The following is a 23,543-nucleotide window of genomic DNA, read 5'->3' as shown; positions in this document are numbered from 1 at the left end:
GCCAGGTGCCCCTGCCCTCAGACCCGGTGCAGAAGGCTCGGCCTGGCTTGCACCACCCTGTCAGGCTGCCCCCACTCCTCCGCGGGGCTCCCGGTCCCCCGCCGGGGCCTGGGACCGCTCCCAGGGTCCCTCACGGAAGGGACCACAGCCGCCCGTACGGTCCGGGATCCCCTTCAGGGCTCCGCGGAACCGGCCGGACCGAACAGGCCCGGGCTGCCGGTGGGCCGGCCCGAGGCCACCGGGAAGTCACGGGGGCCGCGCCGGGTCCGGGCCGCCGCTGATTGGCTGAGCGAGGAGACGGCCGGCGGGGATTGGCCCGCTCCTCTTCCGCCCTGTCCGTGGGCGGTGTCCTTACCCGGCGTGCCGCGCGCCGGCGTCCCCCGCCCGCTTCTGTTTTGGCCCTTCCAAGATGGCGGTGCAGGAGTCGGCGGCGCAGCTGTCCCTGACCCTCAAGGTGCAGGAGTACCCGACGCTCAAGGTGGGCGGCGGCGCGGCCGGGGTGGGCGGAGCGGGGCGCAGACCGGGCCCTTCTGAGCGCCGCGCTGGCGGGGACGGCGCCCGAGGCCGGCCGGGGCCCGGGGGCGCAGGGGTCGGCAGGTGGGTCCGCCGCGTCCGCGCTCGCTGTGCGGGTGTGGCCCCGGCGGCCGCGGCGCGAGGCGGGATGGAGGCCGACGGCCGGCCCCGGCGCCGAGCGGGACCCTGCGCGGGCAGGCCTGGTTGCCGGCCTCGCCCAACCTGAAAGACGGCCCTGGCCGCCCGGGGCCGGCGGAGTGACCTTGCCTGGTCACTGGGCCGCGGCGCGTCCCCGGGCGGAGCTGGGCCCTGGCAGGGGTGTCGGGGTGGAGGGCGCTGCTGCGGGCGGGCGGAGGGCTGCAGGTCCCGGGGCTGCTGCGGGCGGGCGGAGGGCTGCAGGTCCCGGGGCTGCTGCGGGCGGACAGAGGGCTGCAGGTCCCCAGGCTGCTGCGGGCGGGCAAAGGGCTGCAGGTCCCGGGGCTGCTGCGGAGCTGCCTAGTGCACCGCCGGTGGTCAGGGCAGGTTGACACCGCGAGCAAATCCAGCGGGGTGTGGGGGGACAGGGTTCCTGTTGAGATGGGGCCTCCACCTTTTGTGGGAGCTATGCCCGGGGCCTCCTGAGCAGTTCCCCAGTTTGGTTTCTGTCCTTCCCTGGGGTGCAGGAATGGTCCTTTTCTGTCGCCAGAGGTCCTTCAGTTAGGTGTGTTTGTTAGGGCCTGAGTGAAGGCCGAGGGACCAGCCTCGGGAAAGGGGGACCCTGACATAGTGAGGTGGGCCTTCAGTGACGGTCGTCCACCTGTGGCCTCCTGGGCATCACAGTGGACGTCGTCCACCTGGGGCCTCCTGGTGAGCGTCACAGTGGGCGTGGTTCACCTGTGGGCTCCTGGTGGGCATCACAGTGGGTGTCATCCAAATGTGGCCTCTTGGTGGGCGTCACAGTGGGCGTTGTCCACATGTGGCCTCCTGGTGAGCGTCACAGTGGGCGTGGTCCACCTGTGGGCTCCTGCTGGGCATCACAGTGGGTGTCATCCATCTGTGGCCTCCTGGTGGGCGTCACAGTGGGCATCGTCCACCTGTGGCCTCCTGGTGGCTGTTGTCCACCTGTGCTCTCCTAGTGGGCATTGTGTGTTGAGCTGTGTCCCGCCCTCTGGCCTCCACATGCGTAGTTCATCCTCAGGTATCTATAGGCATTCACTCCAGGAGCACCTCTGGGCTGCGTTTTGGCTTAAGGAGCGTGTTTTCCTGTCCTTGGAACTTGTCGAGGGGGGCAGCTCACGTGGGCACGCCAGGTCAGCAATTGGCTGTCCCCGGTTGTGGGTCAGGTTGCAGGTAGCCTGTGGGTTCTATGTGGCCTCGTGGAGGTGACGGCAGGTAGGCTGTGGAATGGTACACCTGTGGCCTCGTGGAGGTGACGGCAGGTAGGTAGTGGACTGGTGTGTCTGTGGCTTTAGGTTGGGTACTTGCATGGCCAGTGGTGGTGAAGGCAGTGGGGGCCTGGTTCCACAGGCGCTGTCCCTTGAGGGCCTGTTTGCAGAGGAGTTGGGAGGCCCTTATTATATCTTGTGAAACTTTTTTTTTTAAAGATTTATCTGTTGGGCCCGGCGGCGTGGCCTAGCGGCTAAAGTCCTCGCCTTGGACGCCCCGGGATCCCATATGGGCGCCGGTTCTAATCCCGGCAGCTCCACTTCCCATCCAGCTCCCTGCTTGTGGCCTGGGAAAGCAGTCGAGGACGGCCCAAAGCTTTGGGACCCTGCACCCGCGTAGGAGACCTGGAAGAGGTTCCTGGTTCCCAGCATCAGATCGGCACAGCACCGGCCGTTGCGGCTCAGTTGGGGAGTGAATCATTGGATGGAAGATCTTCCTCTCTATCTCTGTTCCTCTCTGTATATCTGACTTTGTAATAAAAATAAATCTTTTAAAAAAAAAGATTTATCTGTTTTTAGTGCAAAGCCAAATACATATGAAGAGGAGGAGAGACAGAGGAAGATCCTGTCTGCTAATTCATTCCCAGGTGACTGCAATGGCCAGAGCTGAGCTGATCTGAAGCTAGGAGCTCCTCTGGGTCTCCCACACGGGTGCAGAGTCCCAAGGCCTTGGACCATCCTTGACTGCTTTCCCAGGCCACAAGCAGGGAGCTGGATGGGAAATGGGGCTGCCAGGATTAGAAATGGTGCCCATATGGGATCCCGGCACATTCAAGGCGAGGACTTTAGCCGCTAGGCCACCTTGCTTACAAGTTACTGTGCTGCCCAGCTGCCTGAGAGGGTTCTGCTTCTCTTCCTGTTGAAATTGGAAGTGGACCAATGTTGAGCAGTCTTCTGGACCACCTGGGGGCCTGCACTGTGTAGGGGGTGTCACGTCCTCTGCCCTGCTTCCTGCCCCAGTTGGCGCTGCCTTCCTTGTCACGCAGGTAATAGCAGGCAGGGACACATGGGCAGAACCTGTACTGGGCTGTGGGCGTGTCCCATGATGGCAAGCTGTGACATGCGTGGGCAGAACCTGCACTGGGCTGTGGGCGTGTCCCATGATGGCAAGCTGTGATATGCGTGGGCAGAACCTGCGCTGGGCTGTGGGCGTGTCCCATTATGGCAAACTATGGAATGCGTGGTCAGAACCTGCGCTGGGCTGTGGGCGTGTCCCATGATGGCAAGCTGTGACATGCATGGGCAGAACCTGCGCTGGCTGTGGGCATGTTCCTTTTTTTTTTTTTTTTTTAAAGATTTTATTATTATTGGAAAGCTGGATATACAGAGAAGAGGAGAGACAGAGAGGAAGATCCTCCATCCGATGTTTCACTCCCCAAGTGAGTCGCAACTGGCCGGTAGGCGCCAATCCGATGCCGGGACCAGGAACCTCTTCTGGGTCTCCCACGCTGGTGCAGGGTCCCAAGGCTTTGGGCCGTCCTCGACTGCTTTCCCAGGCCACAAGCAGGGAGCTGGATGGGAAGTGGAGCAGCCGGGACACAAACCAGTGTCCATATGGGATACCAGCAGATGCAAGGTGAGGATTTAGCCACTAGGCCACGCCGCCGGGCCCTGTGGGCATGTTCTTGTTAGCCTCTGAGTAGTTTACATTTCCTGCCTTCAGTTTGGAGAAGGTAGTGACCAGGTCCTACCCTGGTACAGAACCTTGGTGCCAGCGTGTGCCCACATTTGCTGTGTCAGCCGTGTCTTGGCATGACTTGCCACCCACCCTTGGTCCCTGGCTTGGCGCTGCAGCCTGTGAGTCTAGTCAGTGCTGCACACCCTCTTCCCGTTGGCCTGCAGCCCAGCCCGTGCTTGTCTGCAGGGGCCCCCGTGGTCCTGCTCCCTGGAACGCCGACCCGTCCTGTTTTGTGGCTGGTACTGTCCTGTGTGTCCTGACCACTTGCCTTCCATGGCTTGCAAGCAATCAGTGGGAACCTGGTCACCGAGAGGAGGAAGGGTGTGAATGCCCGTTTTAGGGGCTATCTTGTTTTTAAGTGTTTCTCTCTCTCTCTCTCTCTTTAGATGTATTTATTTTACCTGGGAAGGAGGAAGAAAGGGAGAGATCTTCCATTCACTGGTTAATTCCCCAAATGGCCGCAATAGCCATAGCTGAATCGATCTGAAGCCAGGAGCTCTTCCAAGTCTCCCATGTGGGTGCAGGGGCCTGGGGTACTTGGGCCATCCTCTGCTTTCCCATGCTCCAAGCAGAGAGCTGGGTGGATGAAGCTGGGACTGCACGGTGCCCACATGGTGGTCAGTACTGCCCAGAGCAGTGTGACTAACTGTGTGCTGCAGTGCTCATCCTTCGAGTGTTTCTGCCACATGTCAGCAGCAGGAGGAAGGCTTCTTCCTGCCAAGTTAGCGAGGCATGCCTGCCTTTAGGGGCACTGAGTGGGCTGTGCAGCCCCACCAGTTTCCCAGAAAGCTGTGGCTGAGAGTAAGGCGGGAAAGCCAGGGTCAGAGGTCAGTAGCCTGGGCAGCCCGCAGGGGTAGCGGGGTCCCTGGTGCCTGTGTGCTAGACAGGCGGGATATGATCAGGAGTGCCTGCTTAGTAGCCGTGCAGTCAGCCCTGACTGACCAGGGACCTCTGCTGTGCCCATTGCCCATCTCTGTATTGGGTCTGACCTCTTCATCAGCTCTTCGGGGCTCCTGCCACACACCGCCGTGCTCCTCAGGCCTGCAGCATCTGCCCGTGAGGCCCTGGCCACACATACTCCTGAAGCTGGGGCTGGACCCTCAATCAGGCCCTAGCCCTGCCCCGAAGCTGCTGTTGAAGTTAAGTTGCAGGAGGATGTGACCCTGCTGGGCTGTGGGTCAGTGGGCCCTGTTCTCCCTGTGTGCACCCCTCATTGCGTTCTAAGGTGGCCCCAACACAAGAAGGCTCTGTCCACCCCAGCTGTCATCGGACAGCATGTCCTTCGGACAGAAGACCTGAGCTGCACCTGAGGCTTGTGCAGCCATTGCCATGTGCCAGTTGGACGAGTGCTGTGGGGAGTGTGGGAGAGAGCGCCTCCCTGCAGGGCAGTCGGTCTAAAAGCAAGGGTGCCTGCAGCCCAAGGCAGAATGGGGGTGTCCCCGCCCCACTCTGGCCTTGTCACAGGAGGCTCTGCTCTGCAGGGATGTAGGATTTACCGTCAGCTGAGAAACACTGTCGGGCCAACAGACATGGAATGAGTCAGATGAAGACCATTTTTGACAACCAGGAAAAAGAGAACCATCATTATAGCTATTTTTTTAAGATTTATTTTATTTTTATCAGAAAGAGAGACAGAGAGGAGGAGAGACAGAGAGGAAGATCTTCTGTCTGATGATTCACTCCCCAAGTGGCCGCAACAGCTGGTGCCGTGCTGATCCGAAGCCAGGAGCCAGGAACCTCCTCCAGGTCTCCCACGCGGGTGCAGAGTCCCAAGGTTCTGGGCTTGGGACTGCTTTCCCAGGCCACAGGCAAGGAGCTGGATGGGAAGTGGAGCTGGCAGGATTAGAAATGGTGCCCAAATGGGATCCCGGTGCATGCAAGGTGAGGAGTTTAGTTGCTGAGCTACAGCGCTGGGCCTCGTGAAGAGATTTTTTTTTTTAAGATTTATTTTTATTGGGCCCGGTGGCATGGCCTAACGGCTAAAGTCCTCGCCTTGAAAGCCCCGGGATCCCATATGGGCGCCGGTTCTAATCCCGGCAGCTCCACTTCCCATCCAGCTCCCTGCTTGTGGCCTGGGAAAGCAGTCGAGGACGGCCCAAAGCTGTCCGGCATCGGATTGGCGCCTGTCTCTCCTCCTCTCTGTATATCTGACTTTGTAATAAAAATAAATATTTTTTTTTTTTTTTAAAGATTTTATTATTATTGGAAAGCCGGATCTTCCATCCGATGTTTCACTTCCCAAGTGAGCCACAACGGGCCAGTAGGCGCCAATCCGATGCCGGACCAGGAACCTCTTCCGGGTCTCCCACGCGGGTGCAGGGTCCCAAGGCTTTGGGCCATCCTCGACTGCTTTCCCAGGCCACAAGCAGGGAGCTGGATGGGAAGTGGAGCTGCCGGGATTAGAACCGGCGCCCATATGGGATCCCGGGGCGTCCAAGACGAGAACTTTAGCCGCTAGGCCACGCCGCCGGGCCCTCGTGAAGAGATTTTAACAACATCCCAGAGAGAGAAGGCCAGGGCCAAACACCAGCCTCATCGTGTGTCCTCTTTTTTAAAATTAATTAATTAACTAATTAATTAATTTTATCTTCTTGTAGTGCGTGTCCTCTTGCTACCCATGTCCCGTGTCCCCGCCACTGGCTGCGGCTCCTGTGTGTGGGCGCCTCGGGCCACGGGGAGTCCGATGGAGCTCCTGTTATGGCTTTGGCCTTTACCTCTCCTTCCCATGCTGTCTGTCAGTCTGCCTTCCAGATAATCTGCCTTGTAAAAGTTGACCAGGAGAGAGAGAGCTTCCGTTTTCTGCCTTTGCTCGCAACAGCCTTCGCTGAGCTAGAACCTGGGCAGGCCAGGTGCCAGGGACTCCAACCTGCTCTTTGCTGTTGGGGGGAGGAAATCTGCTGCCACTGCTTTCCAGGGCACGCCTGAGGAAGGAGCTGGAGCTGGAAACAGAGCTGGGCCTCAAATCGAGGTACTTCCTGCCGCGCCCAGACCCAGCCCTGGAAAGGCAGTACTGATGTGTGATGTCCAGGACAGCCGAGCAGACAGTGGGGCAGCTGAAGGTCAGTCTGGTGGCTGGTGTGATGTGGCCCGGTGCTGGCCAGGTCAGCTCTGTGCATGGGTGGCCTCTAGGACTGCCCCCCGAGAGAAGTGGTTCCAAGAGAAGGCCCTGTTCTGACAGCTGCCCCCAGCTGGGTTGTGGCTGGCCCATGCTAACACAAGGAAAATGGATATTTAGGACACCCGATAATCGTTGCTTTTGCTTGTTCAGATGGAAATATTTCAGGTGTCTTGGTTCAGTGAAATATCTGCAGCAGCTTCTGTGTGTCCAGTTGACTCAGTCACAGATGTGGGCCCATCGTTCCGGGTTAAGCCACCTGCTAGGCCACATGGACACTTCTGTGCATGAAGGCCGATGCCTCCCTATGGCCCTAATGGGCCAGGGCTGTGCTGGCTCGCCTTGAGCTGTGTCAGGCGTCCGTCTGGTGGCATTGAGCAGCAGTGTGGGCTTGTCTGCCTGCCGTGTCTCGTTTTTGTTTCCTATTTCCTGTGCTGTTATCTTTGCTTGTCCATCTCTTCCCCTTTGTGGGCTGATGAGGTTTCCTTTGTTCCTTTTCATTTCCTCTTGTATTTGACTTCTCAGTGCTGCCCCAGCGGTGAAGGTCACAGATGTGTGCCCATCGTTCCGGGGTAAGCCACCTGCTAGGCCACATGGACACTTCTATGGAGGCCGATGCCTCCCTATGTTATAAAGATCTCTCCCCGCATGTGTCAGCATGTGCAGCTGTGAGTTCTCGTGTGCTCTGGGCTGGACTCCTTGCCAGTTGTGTGCAGTCAGACGTCTCTCCAGTCCAGTCATGTGCTGCCTTTTGCTCGGTTGTCTCTCAGAGTGGACATTTCAGGATTGATGAGCACTTGGGGGGTGTTGACTCCCACTGTCTATGCTGTCTCCATGTGAGAGGCTTGTACCTCCCTTCGGATATGGGTCTGTAATCGTCTGGGTGATGTTCACTGACTGTGGGAGCTGAGATGTCTTGATCAGTCTGGTTCGTTCCCAGCCCTGGCTCTCATGCTCACCAGCAGAGCAGTGCTCAAGTTATCCTGCTAGGCTCACTCCCAGCTCTGTATCTTGTGCTTGCCATGGTGCTACTATGGTCCAACCTCATATGACTTATACCCAGTCCTGGTGCTTGCCAGTGGATGCTGCAGTAGAGCCTATCTGGCCTGTGCTTATTCTGGCTCTCAGGTGTGCCAGCACATGTTGTGGCCTAGCCCACTCTGGTTCACCCCCAGTCCCATCCCTCATACTCACCAATGAAAGCAGAGGCCCAGCTGGCAAGTCCTTGAAGTTCCCCTACCAGGCCTGCCCCCAGCCCTGGGTCTTTGTGTGCCAGGTGGGTGTTGTGGCTCACTCTGGATGGCCTGTCCCCAGTCTTGACATTGGCTGGCAGCTGCTACAGCCTGCCCTCCCTGTCCCCCATCCCCCCATCCCCCCATCCCAGGTCAGGCTGGTTGGTGTTGTGGTCTGGCCCATCCTGCCCTGCATCCCATTCTGGTTCTTGTCCATGCCCCAGTGGGTGCTGTGGACTGGCCCAACCCTATCCTCAGGCCTGGCCCGTACATATCAGTGAGTGCTGCAGCCCAGCCTGGCCTGGCCCACACCCAGCCCTAGTTCTCTGCTCACCAGCAGGAGGTGTGGCCTAGTACGGGAGTTCCCCAAGTTCTCTAACCAGGCCTTCCAACCCTGTGCCTCATGTGTGCTGGCAGGTGCTGTGGCCTGGCCCAACCTGGTCTATTCCCAGCCCCAGCTCCTGTGAGCGTCAGTGAGTTCTGTGGTTGTGCCGGTCTGGGCAATCACCACCCCCAGCTCTCGTGTAAGCCAGAAGGTACTGTGGTCCCACAGGGCTGAGCCCACAAATTTCCCACAGAATCTGCCCCAGACCCAGACCCAGGTCTCTCATGTACTGTTTGGTGCCATGACCCAGCCTTGTATAGCCTACTCCCTGCCAGCCATTTCGCTGGCAGATACTGTGGCCTAGCCTTGCCAGGCAGGCCCTCAGCCCAAGCTGTCGCATGTGTCATCAGATGGTGGGTGGTGGTTACTTAGCTCATGTCTCCCTTGTGGGTGGGTGTCTTGGTCTGACCCAGTCATGCCTTCCGGTTGCCCTCCTCTAAACCACTCCATCTCAGCTTCCTCGTCTACCTACGAGTGTAGTGGCCCGATCTGTAGAAGAGCTCCTGAAGTCATTTCTTCCTTGCAAGTGCAGTGGCCTGGTCCTTGTAGTCCCCCGGGAGCCATTCTACACCTGTCACACACTCCCACACATCCCCAGAACCCCTTTCCCAGCAATCTGCAGTTCTTCCCAACCCCAACCACAGCAAGCCCTGGGATTGGCTTCTGGTAGTCAGGCAGTGTGGGGGCCGTATCTCATTTGACAGAGTTATAAGGAGAATGTTAATAGTTCTACAGTGCGTCAGAAAATTTCAGTAAAAAAGGGATCGTTGAAGGTTATATCAAAAACTGTGTCACCACACACAGGGCATGTGCTGCATACCTGCTCCCCTCCCCTCCCCTTCCCTCCCCTTCCCTCCCCTCCCCTCCCTTCCCTTCACTTCCCCTCCCCTCCCCTCCCCTCCCCTCCCCTTCCCTCCCCTCCCCTCCCCTCCCCATCCCTTGATTCCACTTGTGTCTGGGGAGTTTGTGTTAGCGACTGCTCCGAGAAGTAGAATTGTGTGCTGTTAGTCTTCTGGTGGAATGATGCTCTCAAGACTGTCCCAGTGTGCATGGCTCAGGGATGGGCAGTGGGCTGTGGAGAAGGATGCCACAGCGATTACAGACTTGCAGGTTCCTGGGAGTGCCCCAAGATGGGACTGCTGGTCACGGGATAGTCAGTGCTGCTTTTTGTAAGGGAGTTACGTGTGGGGGGGAGCACAGGGGCACACTCACTGGGCTCACGTGTACAGGGAGCATGGGGTCCGGCCTCGCCCTCAGGATCTCAGGTTTGGATCTTGGCTGTGGTGCTCCCTCCTGGGTGTTTGCGGATGGCCTGGTTGTGCGGGGCACTGCAGTAGGTGCTGTGGGTTCCAACTCCTCCCAAGGTACGTCTTTGAAAGCAGGATGTAGCAGGTGGGGGGGGGCAGTCTTGCAGGCTGTCCTGGAGTCACATGGCTCCCACTAGGCCCACCTGCATAGCCTGCCCTGGAGCTGCCCACCTGGTGCACTGCTCTGCAGCCCTTCCTGTCCTGCTCTGCCACCATTCATTCCTCAGGGTGTGCTGTGCTCAGGTAACCTTCTACTTGGTTCAGCACCACCAGGCCTGCTGGTCAGCACACAGGTGTTGATTGTCCTGTCAAGCCTGTGGTGATGAGGTTGTCTGCATCAGCCCAGTGGGGGAGACAGCCGAGGTCTGATGCTGGCTGGGCTCCAGTTCCTGCTTTGGTCCCTGGGGGAGTGTTCCCTGTGCTCCCACTCCTGCCTTTGCCACGGGTCCCGGCTGCACAGGTGGTGCTGAGTGCTGCTGGAGTCTTCCTCTTTGCTTAGTGTGGCAGGAGGAGCTGTGTCCCTGTGACCGCGGTGGGAACGATGGCCACTCGGCATTGCATGGTGCTCACATTGCAGTCTCCCTGGGGGCCTGGGGTGGAGTGCCCAGTCATGCCCAGGGACCAGGGAGCCGGTGGGAGGGGGTAAGGTAGGGGGAGTATGAGGTACAGTCTCCAGAAGGTCAGAAATGGCAACTGTAGATTCTGATTTATTCTGTGGGACTGGTAAAAGGAAATGCTCTTGGGGGGATGTTTTTCTGAGAGCCCACAGCCTCATTGTGCCCCACAGTGAGTGTTCCAGGCACTTGCCAATTTCCTGTGTGGCTGGGTGTGACCAGTGAAGCCCGCCCTGCCCTGGGTAGCTGACGGACACACACAGTGGGCTCTTTGGAAAGCGGGGCTGTGCTGTGTCCACAGGTTTGTGTCATGCTGGCTATGGGTCCTGGTCAGGTTACAGGGTGGACCTGTCCTGAGAGAATGCATCACATTCAGAAGTGCCTGCTTATGTTATGGGCAGGCAGGTGGCAGTCACGCTCACTGCCATGTCCTTGTCTAGGTTCCCTATGAGACACTGAACAAACGCTTTCGGGCTGCTCAGAAGAACATTGACCGGGAGACCAGCCACGTCACCATGGTGGTGGCTGAGCTGGAGAAGACCTTGAGCAGCTGCCCCGCCGTGGACTCTGTGGTCAGCCTCCTGGATGGCGTGGTAGAGAAGCTCAGTGTGCTCAAGAGGAAGGTTAGTGCTGCTCCTGGCTGGCACGGCCACCTGGCTACAGGGGTGGAGGCCTCTGTGGGGGCGAGGTGGGGCTGCTCTGAAGTCCTGGGCTGGAGCAACGAGCCGTCACTGCTGGTCACCGTGACCACTGGTCGAGGCAGCTGTGCTGTCAGCACTGTGGTACATGTTGGACTGAGTCCTCAAACCAGGGGGATAGGGTGGCCAGGGCGGGAAGCTGACCTGTTAGAATTTGGGTTAGGAGCTGTTTACTGCTGGGACTTCACAGGAAGTGCTTACACATAGTTGATGGAATGAGGAGTGTGGACTGTAGACCCCACAGGAAGTGAGGAATATAGATTGTAAACCCCACAGGAAGTAGGTGGAGTGAGGAGTGTAGATGTAGACCCCACAGGAAGTGAGGAGTGTAGACTGTGAACATCACAGGAAGTAGGTGGAGTGAGGAGTATAGACTATAGACCCAACAGGAAGTGAGGAGTGTAGAATGTAGATAGCACAGGAAGTGGATGGGGTGAGGAGTGCAGACTAAACATCACAGAAAGTGGTTCAGGAGAAGAACTTAGGGTCCACAATGCCTTAGAGACTGCATTGACCACCTAGCTGCTGCTCAGTACAGCAGAAAGGATGCCCACCACCTGCCTTACCTCTGCCCAGCATCTGCCCATCACTCCTTCCAGCTGTGTGTGTGAGGGTTGTCCTTAGGTGAGCAGTTGTGCTGAGGTGAGTGACCATGCTGAGGTGACTATCCTGAGGTGAGGGGCCATCCTGAGGTAAGTGGTCATGTTGAGGTGAGGGGCTGTCCTGAGGGGAGCGGCTGTCCTGAGATGAGTGGCTTTCCTGAGGTGAGCGGCCATCCTGAGTGAGTGGCCATCCTGAGGTGAGCGGCCATACAGAGGTGAGCAGCTGTCCTGAGGTGAGTGTGCTGACTGTGCTTGCTGTGGCAGGCAGTGGAGTCCATCCAGGCAGAGGACGAGAGTGCCAAGTTGTGCAAGCGCAGGATCGAGCACCTCAAGGAGCACAGCAGCGAGCAGCCTGCAGCGGCCGGCGTGTGGAAGCGGAAGCGCATGGACCGCATGATGGTGGAGCACCTGCTGCGCTGCGGCTACTATAGCACGGCCGTGAAGCTGGCCCGCCAGAGCGGCATTGAGGTGGGCTCCGGGCACTTCCCACAGGGCTGGCCACGTCCGCCCCATGCCTGTGCGGCTGACTGCAGGCTCTGCCACTGTCTTCTCGGCCTGTAGGCGTGTGCTGGATGGGCAGTTGGGACAGGCAGGTTGGGGGGCATGGGACAGGTGCCTGTGTGTGCATGCATGCGCCCCTGGGGCCTGGGGAGCAGAGAGCTTGGATGTCAGTGAAGATACTGTGAAGGGGGCACCCAGAATCCCCACGTGGAACTCCTGGTTCACACTGGAAGAGTGGGCTCTCACAGTGCAGCAGAGGAGGCCCAGGCAGGACTGAAGTTGGGATCAGGGAAGTCTCCAGAATGGCCGTGTCTGCTGCCCCGTGCTCAGAAGGCCATGCACCCATGGGCATCGGAGAAATAGTGAGCAAGAAAGATTCAGAAAGATGCGGCCTGCAAAGCTGGGTAGGACAGATGGGAGCTGTCTACTGTTGAGAGCAAGGTTTTAGGGCAGAAGTGGGAAGCAGCTGAGAGATCAGGGTCCAGGATCCAGTGAGGATAGGAATGGAGGTGAGCCCCTGCTGCACAGCCTGGAGCCTACCATGGGTTGTGGGGTGTGGCACACACAACTTTAGCCTGCCACATCTTGGGTGCACTGGGAAGAAGGCCAAAACAGCCATAGGTGGAACCCGAAGTTTATCTGAGCAGGTAGATTTTTTTTTTTTTTTATTGGAAAGGCAGATTTACAGAGAGAAGGAGAGAAAGATCTGTCTGCTGGTTCACTCCCCAAGTAGTCACAATGGCTGGAGCTGAGCTGATCCGAAGCCAGAAGTTAGGAGTTTCTCTCGGGTCTTGCATGTGGGTACAGGGTCCCAAGGTTTTGTGCTGTCTTCGACTGCTTTCCCAGGCCACAGGCAGAAGCTGGATGAGAAGTGGAGTAGCCAGAACATGAACTGGCACCTATATGGGATCCTGGCATGTGCACAGCGAGGATTTAGCCACTAGGCTATCGCACCAGGCCCACAGCAGGCAGATCTTGAAGCTGCTGATTCTGTGGGGTACATGGGTGATAAGGGGTGGCTGTCTGGAGGAGCAGCCCAGAGCCAAGGCTTGGAATGTCGGGGCATACCTCGGATTCTGGTCAGGGCCATGAGACCTCTTAGGAGACGTTGGCCCCAGCTGGTGGGGTGGGCTGTCTCCATACCACTGCAGTGGCTCCTGCACGCCCAGGCCTGTGTTGCTGTGGGAATTGTGTGTCAGGCAGGGACAAAAGAGGCTGGAGACTGCACCCTCCCACTCTCCCTCCAGCTCCCACACACACCTGTGGGCCAGGGCCCTGGTGGAAATAGCGGCCCTCACTATCCCCGGTAGCTGTCCCTTGGGCGTCCTGGCTGCCCCCGGTGGTGCAGCTGGACACGGAGCCCCGCAGCGTGAACCTCTGGCAGTGTGCAAGCCTATAAGCCCCGTGACTGTCTGGTCTTGCATGTGGACTGGTCAGGTTTCTCTGCCTACTCTGCCCTACTGGGGTTTACCTAAGGGCAGCTGGGCTCTGGAAACTGCCAGTCAGGCTTCGGTGAGCCGGCTTAATTCCTCCTTCTGGGAACCCTTTCTGCTCAGCATCCTGAGACCATTGTAGCAGGAGAGCCACTCACCTGGGAAAGGAGCTTCTCGGACCCCCGGGTAGCGCCCTGGGGGGGCCAGAAGAAGCTGTGTGTCTATGCCACCACCCGCTGAAACCATGCTGAACAGAGGGTGCAGGCAGGGTTGGTGTATGGGGGGACCTGTGAGCCAGGGATGGCCGCACGAGTGCCAGCTCCCCTCAGGACCTGGTGAACATCGAGATGTTCCTGACGGCCAAGGAAGTGGAAGAGTCCTTAGAGCGGCGCGAGACAGCCACCTGCCTGGCTTGGTGCCATGACAACAAGTCCCGCCTCCGCAAAATGAAGGTGCGCAGGGTGGCGGAAGGCAGAGGGCTGGGGCCCGCTGGTGGCGGGAGGGGGTGCCAGCGCCGGGGCAGGTGGGCCACAGTTACCTGTTGGGTTGGGAGCTCTGGGAGGACTGTCTGCCTGGCAGGGTCCTAGGAATCTGTGACCTACGGCACTTTGTCGGGGTTGGTGGCTCTGCAGTGTTGGGGGTGGGTTTCTCCCTATTTTAGATGAAAGCTCCAAATGGTGCAGCTGCCAGCATTAGGGATGTGCAGGCTGGCAGTGGGGCACAGCCAGCAATCCTGCAGCTGCCTGGGCAGGTTGCCCTTGTGCGCCTGAGAGGCTGTGTCCTGGGCAGTGAAGTTCAGAATTCACTCCTAGTCGAGAACTGCCGTGGCTCCTCTGAGAGTGAGTAAGGCACCCAAAGGCAGTGCAAGAAGTGGGCGGCTGAGAATTGCCTGTGGTGGCTGGGTGTAGGAGTGGGGTCCAGATGACTCTGCCTGAGGCCTGCTCTGATCAGGCCAGTGGACTCTACTGGAGAGCTGGCTGGTGCCAAACCTGCCGCTTGGCACACAGCTACCCCACTGCAGGAGCACGGTGTGGACGCTGTCCCCAGCCTGCGGCCTGCAGCCAAGGCATGGGGCATGAGTTGGGAGAGGGGTGTTTCCAGGTCGTCCTTGGGACTGAAGTAGGAGCGAGCAGCCGAATGGGACAGGGCCGGCAGGTGTGCTGTAGGCCTTCGGGCTGAGTGTGCCTGAGGAAGGCAGTAGCGGAGGATCTTGGGGCATGCGGTATGTGTGTAGAATTGGTTCAAGAGATGGCTGTCCACCCAGCAGCCCCTGCCTGGGGCCTGAGGCTAGCCTGGGGGCTGGTGTGGGGGGAGGCCAGGCTGACAGGACCCTGTGGGATTCCAAGCAGCGTCTGCTGCCCCTTCATGGCGCCACTGATTGAGCTGTCTGGCTCCCCAGAGCTGCCTGGAGTTCAGCCTCCGGATCCAGGAGTTCATCGAACTCATCCGGCAGAACAAGAGACTGGATGCTGTGAGGTGGGTTGCAGGGGGACACCCCCTCTACCAGATCCCTAGGCCATGGGTGAGATGCCAGGGCTTCTGGGTCCTCACTCCCTCAGGACATGCTATTGGCTCTGACACATTGCTGGCCTGAGCCGGTGTGCAGTGGCCGGTGGCCATTGGGGCTCATGGTATCCACGCAGCAAGGGAGCTGGGCAGGCTCTTCCCACTGGCAGCTGGTGAGGCCCCACTGCCCAGCCCAGCTGTGCTACTGTGTGCCCGCATTTGCATCTGGGGGTTCCCTGAGGGCGGCTCTGTTGAGGTTCGTTCAGCTCTGAGGAGTTTGCAGCTGTGGGCAGTGGGCTGTAACCTGCGCAGTGGAGCCTCCTGTGCCCAACCCCCGGGGCTGTAGCTGGGTGGACAAGGGCAACCCACCCAGGGAGTACCTTGCCAAACCTGGCACAAATCTTAAAGGAGAAAATTTACAAATGGCTGGGCTGCTTATCTGTCCCTGGGGACTGGGGAGTGAGCGGCCGCAGTCACTGAAGGTTCTGGAGGCCCAAGGTGAGGCACCTCCGTCTGGGTCCTGCCAGCAAAGGCCACAGGCTGCGTTCTGTGTGCAGGCACGCGAGGAAGCACTTCAGTCAGGCCGAGGGCAGCCAGCTGGACGAGGTGCGCCAGGCCATGGGCATGCTGGCCTTCCCGCCCGACACGCACATCTCCCCATACAAGGTGAGCCCCCCTCCTCTGTCTTCTGAAGAAGGTTCTGGAAGCATCCTGGCCCACTGTTCCTTCCCTCTTTTTCATAGGTTCTCAGCCACACTGGGGCTGCCCAGTGTCTAGATGGCCTCTGTCCTCTCATTGGCTCCTGGCTGTTTTCTGGGAGGACCATTGCTGACCAGGGCCAGTGATCTGCTCCTCCTAGGCCTGGTGGCCTCATATACTTGGCTGGGGCAGGAGGGCCATGGGCTTGCTATGTCAGCTTCTAGGCATGGCTCCCTGTGGAGGAGGAAGTGCAGTTCCTGGTGCCAGGGCCCTGCAGAGGACTTGGGCACCAAGCTTTGCTGACCCTGAATGCGGCAGGGGTCAGCCCTCCCACCCAGCCCCTCTGCCTGTATCTTCCAGGACCTCCTGGACCCGGCCCGGTGGCGCATGCTGACCCAGCAGTTTCGGTACGACAATTACCGGCTGCACCAACTGGGAAACAGTTCTGTGTTCACCCTCACGCTGCAGGCTGGCCTGTCAGCCATCAAGACCCCGTATCCTCTGCATGGCCGCCACAGGAGGCTGGGAGGGGTGCAGGGGGAGGGAAGGAGCAGTGATTCTGTCCTTTGAAAATAGTATTTTAATGATGTTTACATAGTTGAGAGGGATGTATGCCCATGTGGACCACTGATTAGGGTGGGAGGAGCCGAGGCATTGGGGATAGTGGATGAGACCATTATTTCCACATTTCTTTTTCCTGTATCCGGCACAAGAGGGGAGAGATGGGGAGAAGCCACACCCAGCATCCTAACTGCGTCAGTCCCCAGGGATGGGCAACAGCCACCCAATATCATCCCAAGGTCCCCAGTGTGGAGCATGCTTTGAGGGGATTCTGCTCAAGCGGTTTCAGTAGTTCTGAAATACTGTTGATTTTGTTGCTCCAAGGTTGAGCAAATCCTTCCCAGGTCCATTGGCTGACACAGTCCACTTTAGAGTCTCCATTCACCCACATACTCGCTGTCGAAACTCAACCAGGAGAGCTGTGCAGTTTGTCCTGCCCCCGGGGTACTGGACGTCCTCTGCAGGCCTCGATGAACTGGCTGTCATGTCCCGCATGTGCGTCTGGGCGTGCTGTCCACCGCACGGGCTCCAGCAACCGAGGAGGCCCAGTTGTGACCCATGCACTCCACGGTCAGTGCACAGCTCCTGTGATTGTCACCGTGGTTGGAGTTCTGAGTCCAGCCAGTTTAGGGACTGGCTCAGCCTGTCACCCACATCAGCCTACAGACACACTTGGTTACAGCTGTGGATCAGTTTTGTCTCCAGCCGCATCTCTCTTTTCCTTTTTTTTTTAAGTTTATTTATTTTTATTGGAAAGGCAGATATATAGAGAGGAGAGACAGAGAGAAAGATCTCCCTGCCCTCCTGCTGGTTCACTCCCCAAGTGGCTGCAATGGCTGGAGCTGAACTGATCCAAAGCCAGCAGCCAGGAGCTTCCTCCAGGTCTCATACACAGAGGCAGGGTCCCAAGGCTTTGGGCCCTCCTCTACTGCTTTTCCATTGCACAATTTGTGAGTTGGATGGGAAGTGGAGCAACCTAGACACGAATTAGTGCCCATATGGGATCCTGGCGTGTGCAAGGTGAGGACTTTGGTCACTAGGCTACTGCACTGGACTACTGGACTACTACCGCAGTCCCATCTCTTATGCAAAGAAATGGATGCTGCAGCCTAGCCCTGCCCACCACATGCTTGGCCCTCATGTATACCAGTGGGAACTGCAGCCCAGCCAGAGCAGCCCCCAAAACCCCCACCAGGCCCACCCCACCCCTGGTTCCTGCATATGATGGTTTGTGCAGAAGACTGGTTTAGTCTGTCCCACTTGGCTTTTGTGCAGCACCAGTGGGTGCTGCAGCCTCGTTCAGTCCAACTGACCCTATGGTCCAGCCCATGCGTATGTTGTGGGTGCTACCACCTGTCCAGCCAGGTCCACCCCAGCCCTGGTTCCCATGCTGTCTGGTGGGAGCTGCTGCCTACCAGAGGGATGCCCATAGTTTCCCTACAGGGCCCACTCCCAGCCCCGGATCTTGCATTTTTCAGGTGGTTCCGCTGTCTAGCTTGACAGGAGTTGCCCCTAGTCCCAGCACTTGGATGCTGGCGGCAAAACCTGAGCAGCTTGCACTTGCTCTGGCTCATGCATGCATCAGAGGTTATAGTAGCTTAGCCCAGCCTGGCTCTCCCCCTAACCCAGCTCACATGCAGGCCAATGAGTGTTGTAGCCCTGCCTAGCCTGGTCCTAGTTCTCACGCTAACCAGTAGTAGAGGCCAACAAAGAAGTCCTCACTGCCCTCCTACCAGACGTCACCCCACTCACCATGGGTCTTATGTGTGCTGGTGGGTGCTTTGGCCCAGCTCACTTGCCCGGGCCGGCCAGCCCCCAGTCGCAGCTCATGCTGGCAGTGCTGCAGCCTAGCCCAGCCTGGACTGCTCTCAGTCCTGGTCTTAATATGAACTGGCTGGTGTTGTGGCCCAAGCAGGCCTGTTCTGAATCCTGAGGGGGACAGGTCATGAAGCCCCAGGAGGACAGTAGGTGGTTGAGCCTCCCCCTGCAGAGTGATTCCAACACCTGTGGAGCCTGTACTCTCAGGGTTCCTTGGAGAAGAAAGGCTCTAGGGCAAGCCTCACTTGTGACAGGCCCCTCCCTTACAGTCAGCTCTGCCCCTGCCCTAAGGCATGAGGAGGGCAGTGACTTCCAGAGTGCACAGCCTGTCCTGCCTGAGATGCAGCCCGTGTGCTGCTGTGACTAGTTGAGGTAGTACTGTGGCTTGGGTAAGCTGACCAGTGTGGCACTGTGACCCTGGGTGTTAGAGGGGTCACAATGTAGTGCCGTGGCCTGGGTGAGGTGGCCAGTGTGGTGCTGTGAGCCTTAGTGAGGTGGTCAGTGTGGTGCCATGACCTGGGTGAGTTGGTCAGTTTGGTGCCTTGGCCTGGGTGAGGTGGTCAGTGTGGTGCCATGGGCCTTGGTGAGGTGGTCTGGGTGAGGTGGTCGGTGTGGTGCTGTGAGCCTGGCTGAGGTGGTCGGTGTGGTGTTGTGAGCCTTGGTGAGGTGGTCAGTGTGGTGCTGTGAGCCTTAGTGAGGTGGTCAGTGTGGTGTCGTGGCCTGGGTGAGGTGGTCTGGGTGGTGCCATGGCCTGGGTGAGGTGGTTGGTGTGGTGCCGTGGGCCTGGTTGAAGGTGGTCAGTGTGGTGCCATGGGCCTAGGTGAGGTGATCGGTGTGGTGCGTTGGCCCTAAGGGGCCTTTCCTCTGCAAGCTGGGGCTGGGGTACTGCTGTGGCGCCGAGCGCCTGGGGGCCCTGCTGCCCGGAGCTTTCTTGACTGAACATAGGCAGTGCTACAAGGAGGACGGCAGCTCCAAGAGCCCTGACTGCCCGGTGTGCAGCCGCTCTCTCAACAAGCTGGCGCAGCCACTGCCCATGGCCCACTGTGCCAACTCGAGGCTGGTGTGCAAGATCTCAGGCGACGTCATGAATGAGAACAACCCGCCCATGATGCTGCCCAACGGCTATGTCTACGGCTACAATGTGAGGGGGGCTGGGCTGGGGGCTCAGTGAGGGGGTCAGTCCTGGGGCAGTGGTGGGGCTCCCAGGGGCGGGTCATTGGGGGGGCATGGTGGGCTCTCCGGGAGGGGTCAGTCCTAGGGGCAGTGGTGGGGCTCCCAGGGGCGGGTCATTGGGGGGCATGGTGGGCTCTCCGGGAGGGGTCAGTCCTGGGGGCAGTGGTGGGGCTCCCAGGGACGGGTCAGTGTGGGGTTAGTGCAGGTGACATCTGCACCACTGCCCTCGTGTGCTCTGGCCTGTTTTTCAGTCCCTGCTTTCCATCCGCCAAGATGACAAAGTTGTGTGCCCGAGAACCAAAGAGGTCTTCCACTTCTCACAGGCCGAGAAGGTGTACATCATGTAGGCCCCAGCCTCCACGGAGCTTGTTTCTTACGTTGTTTCTTACGACCAAAGACCCGTGAGTGGCGGCCGCGGCCTGGGGAGGGAGAAGGCCCCGGCCCAAGGGTCTCCTGAGCGTGGTGAAGCCCCCACCCCAGCCGAGAGGAGCTGCCACTCTGTGTGCCTCTTGGCTCCCACACGCGGGGCTGGGACGCAGGCCCTGGCTGCAGCCTGCGAGGAGGCGGCTGCGCCGGCTGACACGCGGGTCAGCTGTCCAGCACATGCCGCCGTGACTCCGCCGCCTTATTTCCTGCTTGGAGAACTCGCGGTAGAGCTTTGTACCTAGCGCTTCCCTGTGCATGCCACAACTAGCAGTGACTGTTCTGACTCAATAAACCTTTTCTACTCCGCCTCCCGCCTGGCACCCTCGCTGCCCGCCCAGCAGAGGGCAGCACCCCCTCCAGGGCTCTGCTGAACTCCTGTCCACTCTGCCCTGGCTCTCCATGTGGGTGCAACTTGAGCAGCAGCCACAGCGGGCAGGAGCCCCAGGCTTGGGCCTCTGCCCCTCGTTGGACCCATGCCCAGCTCTTGGCTACCACATACCACCCAGCTTTGTCATGAGCTGTGCTCCCCAGAAGCCACAGGCCTGCTGTGCTTGGGGCCATGGCTGACACCAAGGACAGACGCATGGGCCACACGTGCCAAGTGGGCTCTGGGCCTGGATGCTGGGTCCCTGGGGCTGTGGGCCCACTGTCCATGCCTGTGCGGGGCCGTTCCCTCAGCATCCCATCATCGAGGTGCATTTCCAGTGAGACACTCAGGACACGCACCACACAGACCTGAAGGGAGAGCTGCCAGCCAGCTTCCGGGAGCGTATGAAGCCAGCGTGGTGCACTTGCACGGGGTGCTTGGGCAGTTGCCCTAGGTGTGGTGGCTCAGCTCCTACCTAGGAACCCGGTCCCCTGGGCCCAGGAGGCTGTGTGGGCAGTGCCTGCACCTGCCTGGTCTGGCTCTTCACCAGGCTCCAACAGTGAGGACACAGATGTGTCTGTGACCACCTGGGGACCACTCCTCTGCTCTTGGTGGGTTTCCCCAGTGGAATTTCCCTAGTCCCCACAGGGGTTCCTGGTGCTGCTTCCCTCATGGGTGCCTTGGTCCTTCATCTTCCGTGGGCACTCAGCCACGTGGGGCTCCTTAGGCCTGCCCTCCTGTTGGTACAGACTCATGCCCTCACCAGTCAAGGGCTTGGCTTCAGCCATGTTCAGCATCCCACTGTGGTTGGCAGTGTCTGTGATGGAGGTAGACAGGGCGACGCCACCCCATCTGTTGGTTGTGCCCACCCTGGCCTGGACATGGCCAGGGTGAAGCCGTGAGCTGGGCACGTGTCATGGGGGACTGGGGCTCCAGGCCAAGCTGTGTGTGTCTCCGTGCCTGGGTCGTGTGCATGCTGGCGTTCAGAAAGACTGAGGGTTCATTTGTTCCTCCTTAAAAACTTAATTTATTTGAAAGCAGAGAAGACAGAGTTCTTCCGTCCCCTGGTTCACTCTTCAAATGGGAGCCAGGAACTTCTTCCCAGTCTCCCGTATGGCTGCAGACTCCCAAGGTTTTGGGCCATCCTCCTCTGCTTTCCCAGGCCTCAGCAGGGAGCTGGATGGAAGAGGGGCAGCTGGGACAAGAACCAGTGCCCACATGCAATGCTGATACCACAGAGAGTTGCCCACTTTGCTGTTTTAATGGTCCGTTGCAGTGTGTCTGGCGGCCACGCTGTGGGCCCTCCCTCCTCCTGCTGGCTCACGGTGGTGGTGTGCAGTTATTGCACTTGTGTCCAGGAGGGTGTCAGCCCTTCTTCCTCAGAATGGGATGGGAATTGTTCCTTGCTTGTGTGCCCTTCAACGTTATTTGTGGAAAAATATTTTCTTTTCTGGAATGTTCTCTAGAATTTGCCAGTGAAATGATGTTGGTCTGGAATTGTCTGTTGGTTTGGGATTTACAGGGCTCGCCCCTTGACAAGACTTGGGCGGGCCCACAGGATCGGGGTGGGTGTGCACCGTCAGCGATGCCGGCATCTCTTCGTGATCTTGTGTCCAGGTTCGCGGGCCCTGAGTGGTCCTGGTCTCGGTTGCTGTTTCCTGAGGTGGGCGCCCGGGCCGTCATCCCTGCCCTGGCTAGGTCTCCACTGGTGTTGAGCAGCAAGCGCTGTGGGGGCACCAAGGGGTCTTGTGCACGCTCCATTTCTGGTTCCAGTCCTGCTTGTGCACCGGGATAACAATGGAGCAGCCCCAGGTGTGGGGAACCCAGAGGATGCTCCTGGGCTCAGCCATCTGGGTGGAGAACCAGCACATGGAACTCTGAGTAACTAACTGGACCAGCTCTGTGGCATAGCAAGCTAATCCTCTGCCTGCTGGGATCGTGTCCTGGCCACTCCACTTCTCATCCAGCTCCCTACTTGAAAGCAGTGGAGGATGGCCTAAAGCTTGGAACCCTGCACCCATGTGGGAGACTCCAAAGAGGCTCCTGGCTTTGGATCAGCTCTGCGGTAGTCCAGGATCCCTGTCTCTCCTCTCTTAAGATGTATTTATTTTTATTGGAAAGTCAGAAATACATAGAGGAAGAGAGACAGAGAGGAAGATCTTCCACGCGTTGGTTCACTCTCCGAGTGGTCACAGTGGTCGGAGGGGAGCTGATCCAAAGCCAGGAACCTCTTCCAGGTCTCCCACGTGGGTGCAGGGTCCCAAGGCCCTGGGCGGTCAACTGCTTTCCCAGGCCACAGGCAGGGAGCTTGATGGGAAGTGGAGCCGCCGGGATTAGGACCTGCTCGCATCTGGGATCCTGGAGCATGCAAGATGAGGGCTTTAGCCACTAGGCTATCACGCTGGACCCTCTCTGAGTTTTGAAACAATAATAAGCCACTCCATAGGAAAATCTCTGAGCCTGTACCATTTCCCCTTCTGTGCGCTTGGCTGTGTGACTGAACCAGGCCCACCGGTCAGTGGCTGGTGGAAATGAAACGACCCACATCGCAGAGCTCTGGGCACCTTTTCCTGTACTGTCCATCTGCTGGCCAGGGCACAGTGGTACCACTCCACGTTGGACACAGCGGCCGCCCATCGGGTCCCTCCCCAAACGCAGGCACCACAGAAGCCAAGAGCCTGGAGCTGCATCCACAGCCCGTGGTGGCCACACGGACCCCGGACCGGGAGCTGGACAGGAAGTGGGGGAAGGGGGCCAGCACGGGGGGGGGGGGACCCCAGGGGGGAGGGGGAGTGGTGGGGGAGGGGCAGGACCGGAAGGGGCAGCTAGGGGGGAGGCGGGTAGGTGTAAAGGGAGGGAGCAGGTGAGGCGGCAGTTTTGGGGGGATGGGGTGAGGGTTTGGCCATAGAGTTCTCTTCGAGGCGGGCCGGGGTCACTGTGGCCTCCGAAGGCCAGGCATTAGTGGGCAGCCCGCGGGGTCGGTGGGGGGACGCTGCGGCGACCTCCGGGCTGGCGTGGCAGGAGCCGCGCTCCCTCGCTCTCCGACAGGCGCGGGGACGGCCGCCCAGGCCTGGTGCGCGGCCCCTTTAAGGGCTTGCTGCGCCCTCCAGTCTCCTTTTCTCCAGCGCGTCGCCCGCGCCGGGAGCGTGCTGGTGTCATCACGCAGCTCTCGGCAGCACCGCTCAGGCAAGCCATTGGCTGCCGATCTCGTGGTCACGTGACACTCCGGGGGTCTGCGCCGGAAGGGGCGTGGCCAGTTGGCCCTGGTCGTGCAGGTCCGGATGCCGAGCCAATGGCTGCGGGGCGGGGCCTTAGCGCCTGGGGGCGCGGCCTGCGCAGGAAGGGGCGGGGCCAGGCCAGGTCTTCCTCCGATCGGCTCTCCGGGACCGGGTTCTTCACCCTGGTCGCCCTCCGGCTGGGTCGCACCGTCCTGGGAAGATTGAGGCGCGCTCGCCCCTCCCTCTCCCCGGACGTCTCTCGGCTCCACCTGG

The 23,543-nt window shown here is 59.3% G+C and overlaps 2 protein-coding genes across 3 annotated transcripts in view; one reads left to right on the top strand and one right to left on the bottom strand.

Moving 5' to 3' along the window:
* LOC101522611 (spondin-2) overlaps positions 1–23,543 on the bottom strand; it is a 233,880-nt gene that overhangs the window by 33,109 nt on the left and 177,228 nt on the right. The window lies entirely within an intron of this gene.
* Positions 351–19,990, top strand: MAEA (macrophage erythroblast attacher, E3 ubiquitin ligase). Of its 2 annotated transcripts, XM_004579242.4 has the most exons (9): positions 351–478; positions 10,709–10,891; positions 11,833–12,036; positions 13,832–13,954; positions 14,902–14,978; positions 15,566–15,674; positions 16,068–16,201; positions 19,032–19,227; positions 19,511–19,990. In XM_004579242.4, exons 1-9 carry the CDS (start codon positions 410–412, stop codon positions 19,604–19,606), a joined length of 1,191 nt encoding a protein of 396 aa, XP_004579299.1. In that variant the 5' UTR covers positions 351–409; the 3' UTR covers positions 19,607–19,990. The 2 variants fall into 2 exon arrangements, with proteins under 2 accessions (XP_004579299.1, XP_004579301.2); XM_004579244.4 differs by lacking the exons at positions 13,832–13,954; positions 14,902–14,978 and having other exon boundaries at positions 19,036–19,227.

Source organism: Ochotona princeps, chromosome 11 (genome assembly GCF_030435755.1).
Source record: "Ochotona princeps isolate mOchPri1 chromosome 11, mOchPri1.hap1, whole genome shotgun sequence".
Lineage (NCBI taxonomy): Eukaryota > Metazoa > Chordata > Mammalia > Lagomorpha > Ochotonidae > Ochotona > Ochotona princeps.
Note: the sequence above shows the minus strand (reverse complement) of the source record. Positions and strands in the feature narration are given on the sequence as shown.